We start from the raw sequence: 19439 nt of genomic DNA, 5'->3' as shown, positions 1-19439 counted from the left end.
AATGTAACAGTACTATATACCTGTATGGCATGTATGTCCCTATGTCATAAATGTCATGATGTCATGTATGTCACTATGAATTGAAAATGGGGGACCCTGATGTAAACAAGACAAAAGTCTTTCTCTGGTCTGCATCCCCTTAACAATTGTGTGTATTGAGCCGTACTGTATTGTATTGTGTACCCATTCTGCAATCTGTTAAATAAAAGTTTTCATTCATTCATTCATCAGCCATCGATCAGTTCAACATTTAAATATGATCATTGATCAGGCTGCCAATGCTAGAAACGCGTCTCTCTTCTTAAAACAGGCACGTTACTGTTTTATGACAACAATAACCCACACGTAGCCTACAACTTAGAGTCACACACCTATGGTTTCAAAAGTCACATAGTTACAGGATGAGAGAAGAGGGTGCTTTGAGCTCGTCTGAGTGAAAACGCACCCCCTAGCGGTGCGTCTGAAAAGAGACATGACGTCAGTCAGAGAGAGGGGCTCTTATGAGTTACAATGTTGCCATGTGTGTTATATATATTCCAGTATTGCTGCCCGGCCATCAGCAGCGGGGAGGGAGAGAGGAGAGGAGAAGTTGGGAGGAAAAGTGTGTTTACACAGACGGCAAACTGCCTGGGGAATCGTAGGGGAGAGGAAGTGAGCCGGCTCTGTGTCTGCCTGCTCCAACTTCCTGCTCAGAAAAAGAAAAAGACAGGATCCTATTTCAGTCCAGCAGCAGCAGCGCCGTGTAGAGAGACGACAGTAAGCATGGAAAAACAAGGGATCATACGACTTTCATCGTGAAGTTTCAAGGATCGGGAGAAGGCAAATCCGAGATCGCAGGTAAACGCGAAATAAAACATTATAAGTTACGAACAGTACTTGGTTTAATAGCAATGGCTCGAATAATTACATACGCGTGTGTGAGTGTAATAATGCTTTGAGTGTGTGAGTGTTGCATTGTTATTACATCTACAAAGTCTTGTGTAATAACACGGCTAACGTTAGTAGATGTGGAGTATTATATTTTATAATAATAATAATAATAATTGTTCAGGTGATCGCAGTACCGACATCTTCCAACTTTAACTGAGTATATTAGAAGTCATAGCAGTCAAGATCCTGTTTTGTCTGAATAGGCTAAACACAGTTTCTACCATCTTCCGGTCCGAGTGGAGCAACATCTTGAAAAGGAGTCAGTCAGTGGGGCCAAACAAGTGGATCCGAATAGGGATTCGGTGTTTTGAAGAGAAGGTGTAGCCTCCAGGCTATACTTAAATGTGGGTCCTAAACAACAATGATAAAAGAGAGAATGACAGAATCGGCGAACCACGGCAAAAGGCACAAAGCCTTGATGATGAATTGAAAATGGGGGACCCTGATGTAAACAAGACGAAAGTCTTTCTCTGGTCTGCATCCCCTTAACAATTGTGTGTATTGAGCCGTACTGTACTGTACCCATTCTGCAATCTGTTAATAAAGTTTTCAATCAATCAATCAAAAAGCCTGCACTTCCTAGAGATGCTGTTCCTGCGGTCGAGGTGGCCTCCTGTTGAATTTTCCACCGTTTGTGAGCAGGAAGAGGGCAGATTTAGTCATGGCTAAGTAATGTCTGCTGCACACACCATCTAATCTCATTAGGAGTTTCCGTTCCCCCCCAACACTGGGTGGCTTTGTGCAACACCGGTGCTGCGCAGCGTGACTTTTCAATCCGAGCATCTGCAACAGGCTACTACACACAATTCACAAGTTTATGTATTATGACTGGACAGCTTGTCCAATGTCCAGACGTTTAGCATCACAGCATATATAGCATTCACTATGAATTGAAAATGGGGGACCCTGATGTAAACAAGACGAAAGTCTTTCTCTGGTCTGCATCCCCTTAAGCCTTAACAATTGTGTGTATTGAGCCGTACTGTATTGTACCCATTCTGCAATCTGTTAAATAAAGTTTTCATTCATTCACAGACCCATTGGTGCAACGAGCGATGGAAAGGTAGACTGACAGGGAGGTATAGACTTGACGCCAGGAGCCCTCGGGAGCGGGACTATAACCACCTAGACGTTTTTTTTTCAATTGTTTCGAATAGCACAAAAACAAAAGCAATGTCGTTTCATCATAACGGGTTAAAAGGGTGGAGTGGAGAAGAGGACAATGATTTGATCTTTTGACCACTCCTGGGATGTGAGTCGGACGTGTGGCAGGACTGGGGGAAGCTCTCCCCGAGAGTGGGATCCCCTCTCCTCACAATTTGTCCTTGAAAGTAGAATAGGAGGAAGTCCTGACTGTGACAGTTTTGTAGTTTCACATGGTAGATAGAAAACTCTGGGGATATCTTGTGCCGGAAAGTAATTCTTCAACCCTGTGTGTGTGTGTGTGTGTGTGTGTGTGTGTGTGTGTGTGTGTGTGTGTGACAGAGAGATGTGGGGATCTGAATAAACAACACAATACGAGTATACAGATACAGAACAGAGGATATGACCAGACCAACAGTCACTCATCTGGTTTATTTAGCCTCAGCCGTCTGTTGCCACACCTGGACATTATTAAAACTTAAAAGAGACAAGAGAGGGGATACAAAAAAAATCAATAAACATTTGTCTCTGTGACACATAAACACAGACAGCAGCCGTTCCCTCTGGGATGGGTACCGAATTTGGTACTTTTGAGGTACCGAACCGAAACACGTTGGTACTACCGAGTATCGATTCAAGTGAGATACAAAAAAAATAAAATCTATTTTCTTTACCTTTTTTTTTTTATTACCTTTTTTCTTTTCATGTCAACGTGCACACGCACAATATATGCTTACCTAGGATTTGACTTGATTCAACAACAAAGCAGTCGGAGCAATGGCAAGCCGAAAACTGTCGAAATTGTAGTTATTTGAAGTTTGGATTTTTTTTCACGACTGAGGTAGGTAAATTACATTTCTTGAGACTAAAGTACCGAAAAAAGGTACCGTTGGGTACCGCCGGTATCGATTCACAGGTACCGGTACCGTGTCGGTTCAAATGTGAAAGGTACCCATCCCTTAGTTATGCGCGCATGTGTGTGTGTACGCTTACAGCAGGCAGACAGGAGCTCCGAGGCCGTACATTCCTCCATTAAAGGAATAACCCACCCTGGGCCCGTCATAGGCTACTTCCTGTGGAGAGAGGGCCAGGTTGAACCACAGCATATTTCTGGCTTGAGCTGTTGTTCCCCTTTACTGTTTTTTCTTCTCCTTCTTCTCCTTCTGCTGCTGCTACATTACACTACACTCAAACCCGGCGTCTACACACTGTTCCATTCATCAGTGGGCTACTCTTCCTTACACCACATGTTACAGCTCAAAATAAGCCCCTGCCCGAACCGATACCCTAATATAGGACTGGGGGGGGGTTCTGTGATGTGTAACGTGTACACGTACTATCCTGTAATAAGTGTAACGCCATGGGGATTTGTCAAGAGCCATTCAGTGGAGATGAAATGTAGGCCTATTGTTTTTTTCAGATAATTCTGAATTCATGATGCTACATTTTCACTAGCAGTTACTAAGTAGGTATATAACAAGCAGAGTAGTGCGTGATAAAAGGCTGCTCTATGCTTCCATCCGAGTTTAGGCTGTTGGATTCTGACTCCTGCTCTAATTCTGTGGCTGTAGTTTTTGGCAGATGTCCATGTATATGTGTGGGGAGTTTACAACCGACCGTGAGGTAGTGTCTGCGTCCAGGAAGTCATATTGAGTAGAGGGGGATATATTCCATTTGTCACCTAGCTAAGCTATGTGTTAAAGATATCAGCAATAGTGCCCTTAATGTACATCCCCTTTTCTAAGTCACTGACAAAGGCCAAAGTAGACGACCTATGACTCAGGCCTTGTCTTGTCGATTATTAGAAGCAAGCACGGGGGATCTTTTGTGGGTGCCGTCTTTATATTCTCGTCGAGACAGATTTGTTTAGAGCACCCAGTTGCATTATTACGCAGTGTTTAGTATGTCTGCTCGATTATGGCAAAAGTCATAATCGTGATTATTTTGATTGATATTGAAATCACGATTATTAAACACGTACTACTCATTGATTTGAGAACATTATATGACAAATGACAATAATTTTATTTGTTTTATCTTTATTCTCTGTCTTTACAGTCATCTTCTACAAGTTACCAAAGACATTTCAAAATAACTGGAGAGACGCGCCGTGGCTCCCTCCTCCCTCTCAATGGGAGCTAAAGCTACTGTTTGGGCTTGAGGGGGGGGGGGGGGGGGGGCAGAGACCACCACTGTGATGGACGGGTGCACTGCGTTTACAACACAAGACAAAATGAGAGCAATACAGCACAATAGTTTTATCTTGTTATATTATTATTATATTTGCCTCTGAGACATACATGCATGCAAGTGCAGGGTCTGCCGTTTGTGGCAGGGATGAGAGAGATGGACGACTGAACGGATGGAACCTGTGACCTTCCGGGTTACAGAACAGTCTCCCTAAACCACCGACGGCAAACTGCCAGAGGAACAACAGCAACCCGGGTGTACAGTCAGCCGCATCCATCGGTTTATCATTAAGGCTTCATTTGTATCTCCGTATCCAAGGTATGGACAGTGCCATCACACTGTGGCAGTTCCTGCTGCAGCTCCTGCTGGACCAGAGTCACAAGCACCTGATCTGCTGGACGTCCACGGATGGCGAGTTCAAGCTGTTGAAGTCAGAGGAGGTGGCCAAGCTGTGGGGCCTGCGCAAGAACAAGACCAACATGAACTACGACAAGCTGAGCAGAGCCCTGCGCTACTACTACGACAAGGTGAAGTCACTCGTTGACATTTATAGTCGGTGACAGATTGTCCCGTTAACTCAATCGACCTTCTATATTTTCTGTGATGATGTCTACCAGTAGAGTAGAATAGTGTGGTTTCGCTGTGTTAATGTTAGGGGTGGTGGGGACGATTAAATGACTGGTCGATTAATCACTAAGTGATTGTCTAGTTGACAATAGCGATACTAGTCGGTTAATCTTAGGGTTGACCCAAATACTTCAACGCTTAAGACGCTGCCATGGTAATCAATGGCAAAATCACTATTGGAATGCTTTGTTTTAGATTTTCTTTTTACCACTCCAAAAAGTTGCCTACATCAGCATAAGGAACAGCTTACAGAAATTATAATAATCACAAAGAACTTTATGAGAACTTTCAGAAAATCTATAATCAGGACGCGTGAATACTTTCGGCAACCAACATGCCCTTCCGCATTTCTCTGATTGGCCAGCGATCGGCCAGCCCTCTACGCTCGTTTTCCCCCTATGCCGGTAACGCGCGCATGCGCATTTCGTACTTGTGTCCCTGTGGGGAGGCGGGGGCCGCTGGTGTACAGCTGAGAGCTCCAGCATAGCTATGTCCGCGAGCTAGGCACAAGCCAGAGTAAAACACAGTTTTCAATCAATCAATCAATAATAACATTAACAAGACTCTCGTTGTGTCTATTCTGCTAACGCTACCTCTCATTGCTTTAACGTTACCTAGGCTCTCGTGTCTATCTGCTAACGTTAACGTTAGCATTAGGCTAACAAGCTGTAACGGCACCAGTCTCGCGTCTATCTGCTAACATTAGCATTAGGTAATAACCGGTTTAAAATGGATGGTGATTACCTCACGTTGTGTCTATTCTACTAGCATTAACCATTAGTTACTAGTACAAACAATCAATAGCGAGTTATATTGATCACGCTATGTACGATAGCCATGCTAAAACGCTAGCACAACATTAGCACCTAACCTAACAACAAGCTTAACAAGTCAGCAATCTTTTTGTGAGACTAAACTCTCCGCTCGGTGGCAAATTGTGTTGATGTCGGTTTTGTTTCATCAATAAATGAGGCAGAATACACAGTGACTGTATCCTTTTTTGTTTATTGCACTTGTTCCTGCTGCAAATGAAATCCTATGCGAGACAATAAAGATGGCGGCTTTCTGTTTTTGTGGAGAGCCTCCAACGAGTGACTTTTCTGGTACCACAACATGCCTTTCACGTTGCTCTGATTGGCCAGCGATCGGCCAGCCCTCTATGCTCGTTTACCCCCTACGCCGGTAACGTGCGCATGCGCATTATCGCTGGCCAATCAGAGAAACGCGGAAGGGCATGTTGGTTGCCGAAAGTATTCACGCAATCAGGACAGCACAATTTAAAGGAAAACTCCAACATTTTGGGAAATTAGCTTATTTAACATCTTCCCTGGAGTTAGACAAGAAGATGCATACCTTTTTTGTCTCTGTGTGTGCATTTAGCTTTGGGAACAGTCGCTCCGTTAGCGTAGCTTAGCTTCATCACTGGAAGTGGGGGGGGCAATAGCCTGACGTTCCCTTACAGTGTATACAGTCACCAAATACACTCCAAATACAACTCCAAAACGTTCATGTAAACATGTTGTGACCTGTGTATTTACCACGTGGAGAAATAAAAAATAATTGAATTAGACAATTACGTTTTCTAAGCAAATATACTCGGAACAATTTTTTGCCTAAGCACTCGTCTCAGCGCGCAGTCAGTGATTTCTACGTGAAGCCGTGTTTGTGGACATTCTCATTCATTCAAAGGATCCGAACCGATTGAAGTTTATGGATACCATGACTTAAAATCCTCTTACCTTGACGATTAAAAGCCTCCCCAATTTAGAAAACAGTAATCCAATGGCTGGTATTGATAATATAATACTAACTACAGCACGTAGCTAACCGGAGCTAACACAGAACCGGATGGTCAGTAAAGCAAATATAATGACTTCCTTTCTGGGGTTTTCAAAATAAAAGTGCAACGTTTATAGCAGCGGAAAACGTTTATTTTGTACATTATCTAACGTTAACACGAACCTAAACTAACTTTAGGTTAGTTGTAACGTTAGTTTAGGTTCGCGGTTGTTAGTATCGGTGCATTTCTCTACACTGAGCTGAAATGAAACGATTGCACATAAATTAGGTAAATAAATATTAACAATATTTATTTATTTACAACACATAAATTTACTTATTTACAATTATACATACAGTAGTGATAACACACATATGAACTATTTACAATACAGGGAGGCACATACAACACTCATAACTATTTACAACCAGTGTCAGAGCGAGCGCACTCAAGTTGTTCGGAGATTCTGAGTGCACACTGGATGCTCTGACCAAAGAGTCAGTTGATCAGAACGGAGCAGATTTTCAGAGTGAATTTATTAACTCACCTTAACTAGGGCCCTATGAAATCCGTTTTTATCTTTTCCTGTTTTCGGATATGAATTTTCCTGTTTTCGGATTTCTCTGTTTTAAATTTTTCCCGTTTTCGGATTTCTCAGATTTGATATTTTTTCCTTTGGATTTAACAAAAAAAAAAAAACGATACAAAATTATGTTTTTAACTAACTTTAATAACAGTACATCTGCAAACAGTGCCAGTGTAGTTCAATGTTCACTGCCAGTTAGGTTATGAGTTTTTTTTTTTTCAATTCAGTTGAATGCAGTTCAACTGCGAGTGCAGTGCAATAACTAAATTATAATTAAATAGTTAAATAATACAAAATAATAATTAGTTTAAAAGAAATCAGAAAAAACTGTAAATGTAATTTATTTCAAAGAGATGTCCTTTAAAGGTTCATGCTTCTCCCCATCTCTGGCTGACATCACCATTGTGATACATGATGGTTAGGCCTTTGTGTTTTCCTCAGTGAGGGATTCTCTTTTGTCGTTCAGCAGCGTTTTGTACTTACTGAAGCTTCTCTCTGTATAATTATTTATAGTATTTATAGTAATTTTTAAGTTTAAATATCAACATTATCTGGCCATCCTCAGTAAATAGTAAATACTATCAAACTTGCCAAAGACCAGAGTTGGGACGGGCACCCGCGCACACACACACGCATACAGAAAGGGAGAATGGCTTATATGAACTATCCAGTTCATATATCAACTTATATCAACTATCCAGTTCGTTTTTATAGTGTAATGTTTGGCTACTTGAAGGAGAGAGAGAGACTGAGACTTGTTACGCGCGACGCTAGTCAGTCTCGGAGTTGTCTCGGAATGGATTTGGTAGTTTTTTTCTGCGTCTCCGTAGACCACCGCACAGTTTTTTATTTTTTATTTTTTTTTATTGGTCTTTTTCCCCCTCCATTTTCCTCCGATTTTCTCCCATCCCAATGTTAGTCGTATGCCAATTCCCAGTCCCTTCCTGGTCGCTGCGCACTTACCCCCCACAGTCAGATCATCTGGGAGAGTGGAGGCTACCACGTGCTTCCTCCGACACACGTCCAGCCAATCACCGCTTCTTTTCACCTGGCAGCGCGGATTCTCATCGAGAGGGCGTAGCGTGTGGGAGGATCACACTATCCCCCTCAAGTCCTATCCGCGCTTAGCAGGCGCCCCGACCGAACTGTAGGAGTCGCTGTTTACAACGACCCGGACCCACCCCGCCAGCTTCTCCCACCCTCTAATACAGCCAATTGTATTAGTGCAGACGGCCAGCCAAGCTGGTGACAACCCCGGAGCTGTGAGCTGGATTCGAACAGGCGAATCCAGCTCACAGCTCCGGGGTTGGTGACGAACGCAATCTCCGCTCGGCCACCTAACCGCCCTCGCACCACCGTTTTAAAGTCTTCGTGAAGATTGATTTATATGATTCTATAATTTAGCTAGCTCGCCAACGTTACTGTGATTAAAGCAAACTTAAAAAAGGAAAGGCAATGGTAGGGGAAACACTGGATGCAGTAAGAAAACTGCCTTGTTGCAATCAGAGATTTCAGAAACGGATGAGAGAACAGTGCCATGTCAAGAACAGCACAAGCGCACTTCTATGTATTTACATAATGTGGATATAATAGGCATCTGATTAACACGTGCAGATTGTGTTGTATTTGTATTTGTCGCTTATCTGGATTAAACAAGTAGTACGTTCATTCATATCACCAGTTCCTGTTAAAATAGAGAGAGAGAGAGTGAATACTATTGTTACAGAGTGTACACCTCTATTATTACAAAATAATAGAATCAAGCGGCTGGGTGGCGTAGCGGAGATTGCGCTCGTCACCAATGCAAGAGACTCCGGTATCGAATCCCAGTCTCAGCATTGCCTTCAGCTTGGGCCGGCCGTCGTACTGGCTCATTTGGCAGAGTCAGCGGGTGGAAGTCGATGGGTGGGGATTGGACGTTGTGGACAGCGACCCCTACAGGTCGGTTGGGAGACGCCTGCACAGCAGAGACAGGAAGTGGCGAGGGTAGTGTGAGCCTCCCATGCATTACACCTCGCCAATGAGAGTCCGCGCTGGCAGGCGAAAAGATGTGACAGGCTGCCTCCTCGTGTGCCGGAGGGGACACGTGATGCACGGCTTCTATCCTCCCTACAACCGACCAGTGGGGGGCATAGTCGAGCAACGTTCAAGACAGGGGAGGGGAGAATTGGATACATGAAATTGGGATGGGTGAAAAATTGAAAATAAGGAGAAAAAGTGGATCAAAAAAATAATAATAATACAATCAAACGCAGCCCTAATCCTCCATGGCTTTAGGGTAGAATTAAACTTTCAGTTCACAAAAATACTAGCTGATGCATTATCTGGCTATATCAGGACAGAATTAATGGATTAGAGTAACTGAAAAAACCGCTATTAACACATTGAGTGCCAACGACGAGAAATCTCATTGTTGGCCGCCATGCGTTGAGTGCCAACGATGAGAAATCTCGTTATTTAATCGTTATTGCTTTTATTAGCGATATCCATAAATTTTTCATCAATCCAACCTCACGTTATCATTGGGACTGGCTCTGACCTCGAAAAGGGCAAATACCGCCCCCTATCGTCTCCCGGATTCCACATTTTACTTCTCAGGCAATGTAACCCAAGACTACTGCATTCATTGGGGACCCTCAGAGCAGCGTGGAATATGTGTTTCGAGTACATAATGTTGGATCAATAAACGCGATCGATATTTTTTCACATATTTCACAACGTGTGTATGTGTGTATATGACGTTAGCGCTGACCAGGTCATAGATAATCGATTTTTCAGCCCGCTTCTCTAGCGTGCATAAGTACACATATACTATCGATAATCTAGCGTTTATTTGAAAACGATTCATAAATCAGCCGGAAAATGACAACGTGTTGTCGTGTGTATTACACTAAAGGGCGATCCCTGCGGAATATAATTTTTTTCTAGAAATTTCCCAAAACGTCAGTTTTTCAAAACGGTATAAAGCAGAAATATACAGATGAAAAAACAATCCGTACATGTTGACTGCAAGCAAGTCATTGATAAGCGACGGGCAGCTAATGTTATCTGTCGAATGGAAATGCTTAGTTTTCAGCAGCACTGTTGGCATTAGCGAAGTTAGCAACACAACTTTTCTCTGCAGATGACACAGGTGGGTTCCAGACAGTCCAATTAACCATACGCAAGATAATTTTCATAATGTCTGTTGACAGTTTTTGCTCTTTTTTTCTTGACGTGGAATGCCTTCTTTTTTGTTAGTTGGTCAGGGTGGCATCTGTGCAAGTAATCTGTCCGTTCTGGCATCACAACATGGATGGAGTCCTGACATTTGTGCAGCTAAATAATTATTCCCCCTCCGGTTACCAAAATTGATGTGGGAATGTGAATGGAGGACATATAAAATATTTCCCTCTAGTTATGAATAAGTGAGTGCTGACAGACACAAATATGTATGTGGAATGGAAATGTACGTATGTAATTTAGAAATCATATTAACGAAGCCTTGTAAAAAATGAATTGGTCTTTTTAAAATTTCACGGCACACTTGATCTTGCTTCAAGGAACACCACTGCACTATTGCACTAGCACACTATTGCACACCATTACATTATTGGGTGGAATAAACTGTTACACATTTAAGCATAGGGGTGTGGTTAACCTAGACCAATGAAAGTGGTAGACTGTACTGCGTTCATTCACATCTCCCACACGTCTCTACGAGATATGAAAGGGTGTGTGGCTTATTTCAATGGACAATGGTGGAAATTAATTGTTTATAAATGTTTTTGATGCATAGCTTTATCAACAATAGGTTCACTATGGCATGTTGTAAACAGGTGCCAGAGTGCTGATTACCAGCAAACCTGTGTAGTATCGCCCTCTTGCGTTCAAAAGGTGTAACTTCATACTGTATATGTATTTTAATGGACAATGATGGATATTCAAATAAAATACTTGCCATTGACCGATCATCCAAATCGGCCCTCTCGTTTGTGAGATTAGCTGTGGACAGATGCAACTAATTACATGATCTCCCCACAGACTTCCGCCTGGATGAGATAACTGTCAATTACATACTTTTTTTTTATAGACTAGTCTGATGGTCTATTATTTCATTACTTTAGATTGTCAGTGACATTTGTTGAAATTCCCGCTCCATATTAATACTGCTAGTGCTGTCATACAACTATTGTAATATTGAAGGTACCTGTAATAATAGATTCCTCCAGTATTGTAGTGACGGGTTCTTTGTTGTTCTTCTTTTTCGAGTCACAATCTCCGCTAGCAGATACTTCCACTTCCTTTTTTCTCACCAAACCAACAGCAGAGTCACATTGTGATGTAGCTCTTCTTTTACACACAACTGACATTTGTCAGTGTTTTCTTTTGGGGGCAGGGGGGGGGTATTTTATTTGTCCTTTTCAAAGTTATTAATTATACATGACACAACATGAAAGACGAACATAAACCCTGACCCCCTCCCCTCCCTACATAAACTCAACATGAAAAGAGACAATGACAAAAAAGAAAAGCAAAAACTAAAACTAAGGAAGCCTATTTGTTAACCAGAAACACTCAGATCCCTATGGGATATCAAGTGATGCAACGACAGTATATACCCTAGGCCTAGGGTAAGGAACCCAAATCTTCAGAAAGGTGTTTTCTGAGACTATGTCATTTTCTCAAGAGGAATACAACTGTTCATTTCTGAGACGAGCAGGGCCAGACCTGGCACATTTGGCGCCCTATGCAAGCTACACCACTTCGCCCCCCCCCCCCCCCCAATTAATCTTTTTCCAAATTATTATTATTTATTTCTTTTAGATCCCCCCCCCTCCCCCTAAATATTGGTTGCAGATATAGAGGGGGGCGCAAAAACTGTGTTCAGCAAAAGAATTAAAATTTAAAAAAAAAATCCATTTTACTGTTGTGCATTTCCTGGCTATTCGTTTCCTAACGCATTTATGCTTCCGCGTTCGCGTTTTGCGCTCTGATTGGCCACTGATATTTCTGGTCGCACCAATCGTGTGACGGCAAGTTCTTTCGCCGGTTAAGCTTAGGCACTCTTTCGAAGTTGGTTATGGTTAGAGTTTGTCTTAGAGCAGGGCGATAGAACGCCTGCCCTGATTCCAAACTCTAACCTTAACCAACTTCGAAAGAGTCGTCTAAGCTTAACCAGTGATAAACTAGGCGTTAGGTAGTTTGCTGCTGGTCGAGGCGGAAATGGGCGCGTCACGCGATTGGGCGCACATGTCACATGACCAGAAACGTCAGTGGCCAATCAGATCACACCAGAAACGGCAGTGGCCAATCGGATTCGCAAAACGCGAACGTGGAAGCATAGGAAACGAATAGACACTTCCTGGCCACACACAAAGCCATTTCTGTCCATTTAATTAGGAATTTACTCAAAGATTTACCGGCATTAGGGAAGTTCCCCAATAAGCAATGCTCGGGATCTAATGGGAAGGCGACTCCTGTGATCTTGGTCGTGGTCTCACAGAAGTCACACCAACAGGGACTCCCTTCTGTACAACGCCAGGTACAACACAGGAAGGAGCCGACCTCTATATCACATCTGAAGCACATTTCTGACAGTTCCTGGTTTGGATTTATGGATTTACTGTGGGGTGAGGACATTTTGTCAGTGTTGGTTGAAATCACATGGCATTCTGTCAACTCGTGGTCAAGTCACAATGTTTTCTTTTTATATATGAGGCAGTATGTAATCTAAGAGGTTTTCTTTGCCCCAACCTGCTCACCAACACTATTTTCAATTTTTTTCCTACAGAACATTATAAAAAAGGTGATTGGCCAGAAGTTTGTCTACAAGTTTGTGTCCTTCCCTGAGATCCTGAAGATGGACCCCCAGGCAGTGGAGATGGGCCTGGCCACTGGCAGGCTGCCCCTGCAGGAGGGAGAGGCCCCCGAGCTGGAGGTGGAAGATGAGGAGGAGGAGGAGGACGAGGAGGAGGCCCAGAGGAGGACCCTGGCGGCCCTGGGGGCGCAAGCGTGTCGGAACGACTACCTCCGCTCGGGCCTCTACTCCTCCTTCAACGTCAGCGCCCTGCACCACCAGCCGGAGCTGCTCCGCGCTCTGCGGGAGCGTCAGGACGAGCCGCGCTCCGTCATCCGCTTTGGAACCAACGTCTGCGAGAGGACTGCCCCCGCCAGGCCAGAGTCCTACATCACCTCCAGGCCGTCCAAACTATCCCCTCCGCCACGCTCCCCCCCCTCCCCCCGCAGCCCGGCCCCACGACCGGGGCGAAGCTGGAGCCCTGCGGCTGAGGAGGAGGAGGACTCTGACCAGGGGGCTCAGCCCCTCAACCTCTCCTCTGGGCACAGGGAGCGAGCCCTGCAGTCTACGGAGAAGAGGGGCAACAGCAGCGGTAGAAGTAGTAGTAGTAACCTAGGAGATGGACTCCCACCTAAAAGCAGAAAGCCCAAAGCTCTGGAGATCTCAGCCGCCTCCCTGCTGTTGGCAGGAAGTGACATCGGCTCCATAGCCCTCAACAGCCCCGCGCTGCCCTCCGGCTCCCTCACACCAGCCTTCTTCACTGCACAGGTACCATGTTCCATCTGCCCTGATGTACAACATCCACTCCTACTAACCATCATTAGCTAGCTACAACCCCCCCAACATCCACTCCTACTAACCATCATTAGCTAGCTACAACCCCCCAACATCCACTCCTACTAACCATCATTAGCTAGCTACAACCCCCCCAACATCCACTCCTACTAACCATCATTAACTAGCTACAACCCCCCCAACATCCACTCCTACTAACCATCATTAGCTAGCTACAACCCCCCCAACATCCACTCCTACTAACCATCATTAGCTAGCTACAACCCCCCAACATTCACTCCTACTAACCATCATTAGCTAGCTACAACCCCCCCAACATCCACTCCTACTAACCATCATTAGCTAGCTACAACCCCCCAACATCCACTCCTACTAACCATCATTAGCTAGCTACAACCCCCCAACATTCACTCCTACTAACCATCATTAGCTAGCTACAACCCCCCCAACATCCACTCCTACTAACCATCATTAGCTAGCTACAACCCCCCCAACATCCACTCCTACTAACCATCATTAGCTAGCTACAACCCCCCCAACATCCACTCCTACTAACCATCATTAGCTAGCTACAACCCCCCAACATTCACTCCTACTAACCATCATTAGCTAGCTACAACCCCCCCAACATCCACTCCTACTAACCATCATTAGCTAGCTACAACCCCCCCAACATCCACTCCTACTAACCATCATTAGCTAGCTACAACCCCCCCAACATCCACTCCTACTAACCATCATTAGCTAGCTACAACCCCCCCAACATCCACTCCTACTAACCATCATTAGCTAGCTACAACCCCCCAACATCCACTCCTACTAACCATCATTAGCTAGCTACAACCCCCCAACATCCACTCCTACTAACCATCATTAGCTAGCTACAACCCCCCAACATCCACTCCTAACCATCATTAGCTAGCTACAACCCCCCAACATCCACTCCTACTAACCATCATTAGCTAGCTACAACCCCCCCCCCCCCCCCATAGATAATTTGAAACCTCAATATGTTATCTCCATCTCGTCAGGCGTGCGCTAACCCATCACAAGTTTACAAACTGTAGCGATATGCCTAGACAGATGCTTTTGTGAATAATAGTCCCTGAAATTGAAGGCTACAGATTGTGTCATTCTGTGCCAGGCACAGCTGAACCATAATGAGCAATAATAATCAAATCTAGGATGGAGAATAATGCCGCGATGGTATCTGTTTCCGTTTCGTCTGCGCCGCGGCCGGGCCTGAGAGCGGGGAGATGATGGAGCGTATCCAGAATGTGATGTCAGTCTCCCCAAAGCCCAGTGCCACAGGCCCAGCCTCTGTCTGACACAGTCTGAGACGATATGGCCCGTGGAAGACAAGCCACTCTAGAGTACCATTTTACAGTGCACTCGCGGCTGCAAAGTTGGGTCCGAAATTCATTCAGCAGTGAATATTTGCTGTCTTTTTTTGCCACAACCGCAAAAGCCATAAAGTCGGTGCTTCAGGCATCGACCATATTTTCACGAGATATTTCACTCTGCCTTTTGTTTACACTGGATATATTACACAGAGGAGCCGCTCTGCCACACCACAGGTCTGTTTCAGTAGTAAGATGAACAGCACAGCAATGAGACAGAAACGTGCGCAGCCTGTTTATATGGGTGCAAAAGTGAGATCAGAGGAAAACAAGAGATTTACACAAATCCTGTGCTAGTCCGGCCTGTGAGAGGGGGGAAGAGGCCCTAAGTGATGCCATATGCTCCAATAATTCCATTAATAATGAGCAGGGCTGGGTCCCTCTGCAACACTGGCTCACTTCTCTGAGGTGACACAGGGGAGAGCGATGGGGGGGGGGGGTCCAGGGTAGAGAGCGAGAAATTGATTTCATATGTTGCTCTGCTAACGTTCCAAGGCCCATGATGCCTGAGGAGCCCGCACCTCCCCCTCCCCCAATCAACAACCCTCCCTCCCTCCCCTCGCCCCACGTCACCCCAGTATCCAGAGGAGAAACCGCAGACTTCCTCTCTGCTCCTTCAGTTTGTTGTTCCTAACGCCAATAAACGGCCATTTAAGATTTCAGCGTGTTTTGCATTATGAAAAAAGCCTTGACTTTATATAGGAGCACCATCCAACCCAACGACCCTTCATGTTTCTCCTCAAAACAAATGCTAGTAGCGTCATTGTTCATCTTTTTTTTTTGTTCTCTCCCGGATTACATTTGTATGTGTCTCTCTCTTTTTATCCCTTTCCACTACTCTCCTTCATCCCTCCCTCCATCCTTCCCAGACTCCCTCTGGCTTGTTGCTGGCACACAGTCCCCTGTTGTCAGGCATTCACTTCTGGAGCAGCCTCAGTCCTGTCGCTCCGTTAAGTCCCGCCCGGCTACAGGGCCACAGCTCACTGTTCCAGGTAAGAGGAAGCGGTCCCAGACGCGGAGGTGAGGGAGAGTGAGAGAGGCGCTGAATTGACTATTTGTGGTTTATTTACCCCGTGTTCAGTAGGAAAGGAGGAAGTTCATAGAAAGACTACTAGGGTGAAATGAATCGCAGAAAAACCCCTGTGTTCTTCCTGTTGTCATTTAGAAACAGATGACTAAAGATCACGATACACAAGTGACATGTGTTTTGCAAAGCAATGCAGATGAGCAAGACCCCATTTTCCTCTGCCCTCTACTGCGTTTAACCATGTCGATTTTGTCGCACATGTGTATTCCCAAACTTACTAAAGGTCATCAACAGCATCCCAAAATGTTGTACATATCTCACAACCTTAACTCTTTCAGCGCCACCGGTCTAAGAGATAGGGATGCGTGGCGGTGTTTGCAGGGCTATATCTATATTATAGCTATGGAGACAATACTATGGCTCATTTGACATCAACTATCCATCGTTCAACATGTGAAAAGAATAAAATGTTCCATGTATACATTCGCGTGTTATACCGTGGTGCATATTGTATAGTTTCAGAGTGATCCTGGCAAATTCCTGAATTTTGCTAAGTGTTGGCGTTGCTCGCCTGGACACGCTACTATTTCCAATTCAAAGGTATATAATAGGTATTATGTTTCATCATGAATGCATGAAGTGGGGGGGGGGGGGGGGGGGTCATTTTTTTTATGCTTTGATCATCACCAACAGCATACGTTTGAGTAGGTTACATATGATCGTTGTGATCGATGTGAAATCATGGTTGGATCAAAGTAGGATTGATGTCATATAGTCCTTACCTTTACTAGGAGGTATCCCAAAAAGAATATTCAAATTGTCTGATCACGATTTCCAGTATTGGTGTCCATCGTGTCCCCAACGTGTGACATCTGCGCCAATCGTGTGACGCCTGTTTCTATCACTGGTTAAGCTTAGGCACTCTTTCGAAGTTGGTTAAGGTTAGTTTGTCTTAGAGCAGGGCGATAGAACCCCAGCCCTGATTCCAAACTCTAACCTTAACCAACTTCGAAAGAGTCGCCTAAGCTTAACCAGTGATAAACTAGGCATTAGGTAGTTTGCAGGCTGTTCGAAGCGGAAATAGGCTCAGAAACAGGCATCACGCGATTGGCGCACATGTCACATGACCAGAAACGTCAGTGGCCAATCAGATCGCAGAACTGGAGGTTAGTTGGTAAAAGTATAGAAGCGTCCCCAACATAATCCGGCACAACACATGCATCGAGGGGCATTGGACGCGTTTCAATGTGATTGGGTGAACCACTAGACTTGCCTGACCCAAAATACTTCGCCCGGAGGGAATTAAATGTAACACCCAGGTTTCAAAGGGTGGGCGATACTGACACCTAGCAGGATGCGGCCGGTATTGCACTCTAGCGATCTCAGAATGAGGTCTGTGTGCCTGAAATGAATTTAAAAAAATAGAATAAAAAAAAATAACCATGAAAACCCGACTATACTCGGGTATGGCGCTCAACCGCTGGCGAGATAACCCGACTATCCTCGGGGTCTGGCGTTTAATGAGTTAAAGGGGCTACCCATTTAAACTATTTGCATAATTATGTTCTTCCTGTGCCCCATGACAGTTCACTCAGTGTTTAGGAAAATGCTAGAAATGAGAGAGAACCCTCCGATCGGTGACATCACTGGTCGCTCCATCAGACAATGAATGGTGCCACAACTTTATGGGGCCATAAAATGTTTACATGAGCTCTTGCACCCAAATGAGGTATACATTCTGCATTTCTGGAAGATATGAACCAGATTTAAATCCTCATTTGGGTGTAAGAGCTCCGACATTGTATATCATATGCGTGTGTGTATATATACATATATATGTGTATGACTGGAATAGCAGAGCCAGGTTTGCTGTACTAGGAATCTCAGTATGCTGGTCCAACAGAGGTGTCCTGTTTCAGCATGCATGAAGGAGAGGGAGAGGAAATCCTGCGAATACTTCCTGTTTGAGCCCAGGGGAAGCCGTCTGAACAGGGCGGACTGGTTTGAGAGCTGCTCCTCATTTGTAAAGCCCCACACACACTCCTAGACAGGCATACAGAACTAACTTGGTTCTCCTGGTGCAGAAAACAAGTTGGCTTCTCCTGTTGTGGAGGTAGAGGATATATTATAGCAGGGAGGAAGACTCACAGTGCAACAACAGGAAACCAGTGCACTGACAATGCAGCGGCTCCTCACCGGAAAGGAGCATTCAGACCCCCCCCCCCCCCCTCCCCTAAAACACACAAACTCTTTGTCCTTTCTCTCTCCTCTCTCCCCAGTTCCCCAGCCTAATAAACGGACATATCCCAGTACCCCTGCCAAACCTGGAAGGAACCCCCTCCTCTCTGCTCCTGTCTCCCACCATTCACAAGTCCTGATCCAGGGTCTGCAAAACCTCTCCTCTTCATCCATCTCTTGATAAAGATCGTCATTATCATCATCATCAGCAACAACAATCTCTTTGTTTATTGTTTTGTCAATTTGCTTACATTGTAAATTCCTATGAGAAAGCATGCAACCTCACTTTTTCTTTCTTTTTTTTTGCACTTAAGTTGCTGCAAATTCCAGTTGTTTAAAGCACTTGGTAAAAGCCATACGCCAAGATGTCTGAGAGACATCTGGCTCCATTTCAACAGGACCCTGTCCAGACAGGACAGAAGTGTAGCTAGCTATGAATGACTACCCAGAGAGGCTTATTCCAAGCAAGAGAGCTTGGAAGCTTTTTTTTTTTTTTTTTTTTTATCTTGTAAAAATATTTCTTGTACCCTTTCTTTTTTTCCAATTTCAGCACAATGTGAAACTGGTTGTTTGGGTTGTGTGGTATCGTATGTATTGTATGCACTGTGCTTTCCTCGTAGTACCGGCCGTGCCTTGATAATGTCCTATCTTCTCCCTCTTTGAAAAATAATTTTATGAAGACGAGATTTCAAATTAATTGAAAACTTTTGTAACAATTGTAATGTTTTTTTTTTTATACTGGAACTGATATATACAGTGTGTATTCTGTATAATTTTGTATTGGTGAAGAAAGTCTTGTCATTTTCAATAAACAAAGCATTGAATGCTTGAATGCACTGCCTACATGCGAGAATGAGATGAGGGGAAAATGAGAAGCTTAACAAAAAGTGTGAGTCTGTCATAGGAGAAGGAAGGGGGGAGAAGAAAAACAATCTTTAGATTTG

At 44.4% G+C, this 19439-nt stretch overlaps 1 protein-coding gene across 1 annotated transcript; it reads left to right on the top strand.

Moving 5' to 3' along the window:
• Positions 1–592: 592 nt before the first annotated feature.
• Positions 593–19331, top strand: elk3 (ETS transcription factor ELK3). Its single transcript, XM_084334272.1, has 5 exons — positions 593–837; positions 4582–4790; positions 13030–13803; positions 16100–16222; positions 18537–19331. The coding sequence occupies exons 2-5, from the start codon at positions 4584–4586 to the stop codon at positions 18633–18635; spliced, it is 1203 nt and encodes a 400-aa protein (XP_084190398.1). The 5' UTR covers positions 593–837; positions 4582–4583; the 3' UTR covers positions 18636–19331.
• The last annotated feature ends 108 nt before the right edge of the window (positions 19332–19439 follow it).

Source organism: Notolepis coatsorum (genome assembly GCF_963971535.1).
Source record: "Notolepis coatsorum genome assembly, chromosome: 18".
In the NCBI taxonomy this organism is placed as follows: domain Eukaryota; kingdom Metazoa; phylum Chordata; class Actinopteri; order Aulopiformes; family Paralepididae; genus Notolepis; species Notolepis coatsorum.
Note: the sequence above shows the minus strand (reverse complement) of the source record. Positions and strands in the feature narration are given on the sequence as shown.

Bases quoted from the DNA above. Each gene is read 5' to 3' on its own strand.
- elk3 (XM_084334272.1), top strand. From the start codon at position 4,584: ATGGACAGTGCCATCACACTGTGGCAGTTCCTGCTGCAGCTCCTGCTG. The intron at 13,804-16,099 runs GTACCATGTTCC...CATCCTTCCCAG, and splicing joins CAGCCTTCTTCACTGCACAG to ACTCCCTCTGGCTTGTTGCT. The intron at 16,223-18,536 runs GTAAGAGGAAGC...CTCTCTCCCCAG, and splicing joins GCCACAGCTCACTGTTCCAG to TTCCCCAGCCTAATAAACGG.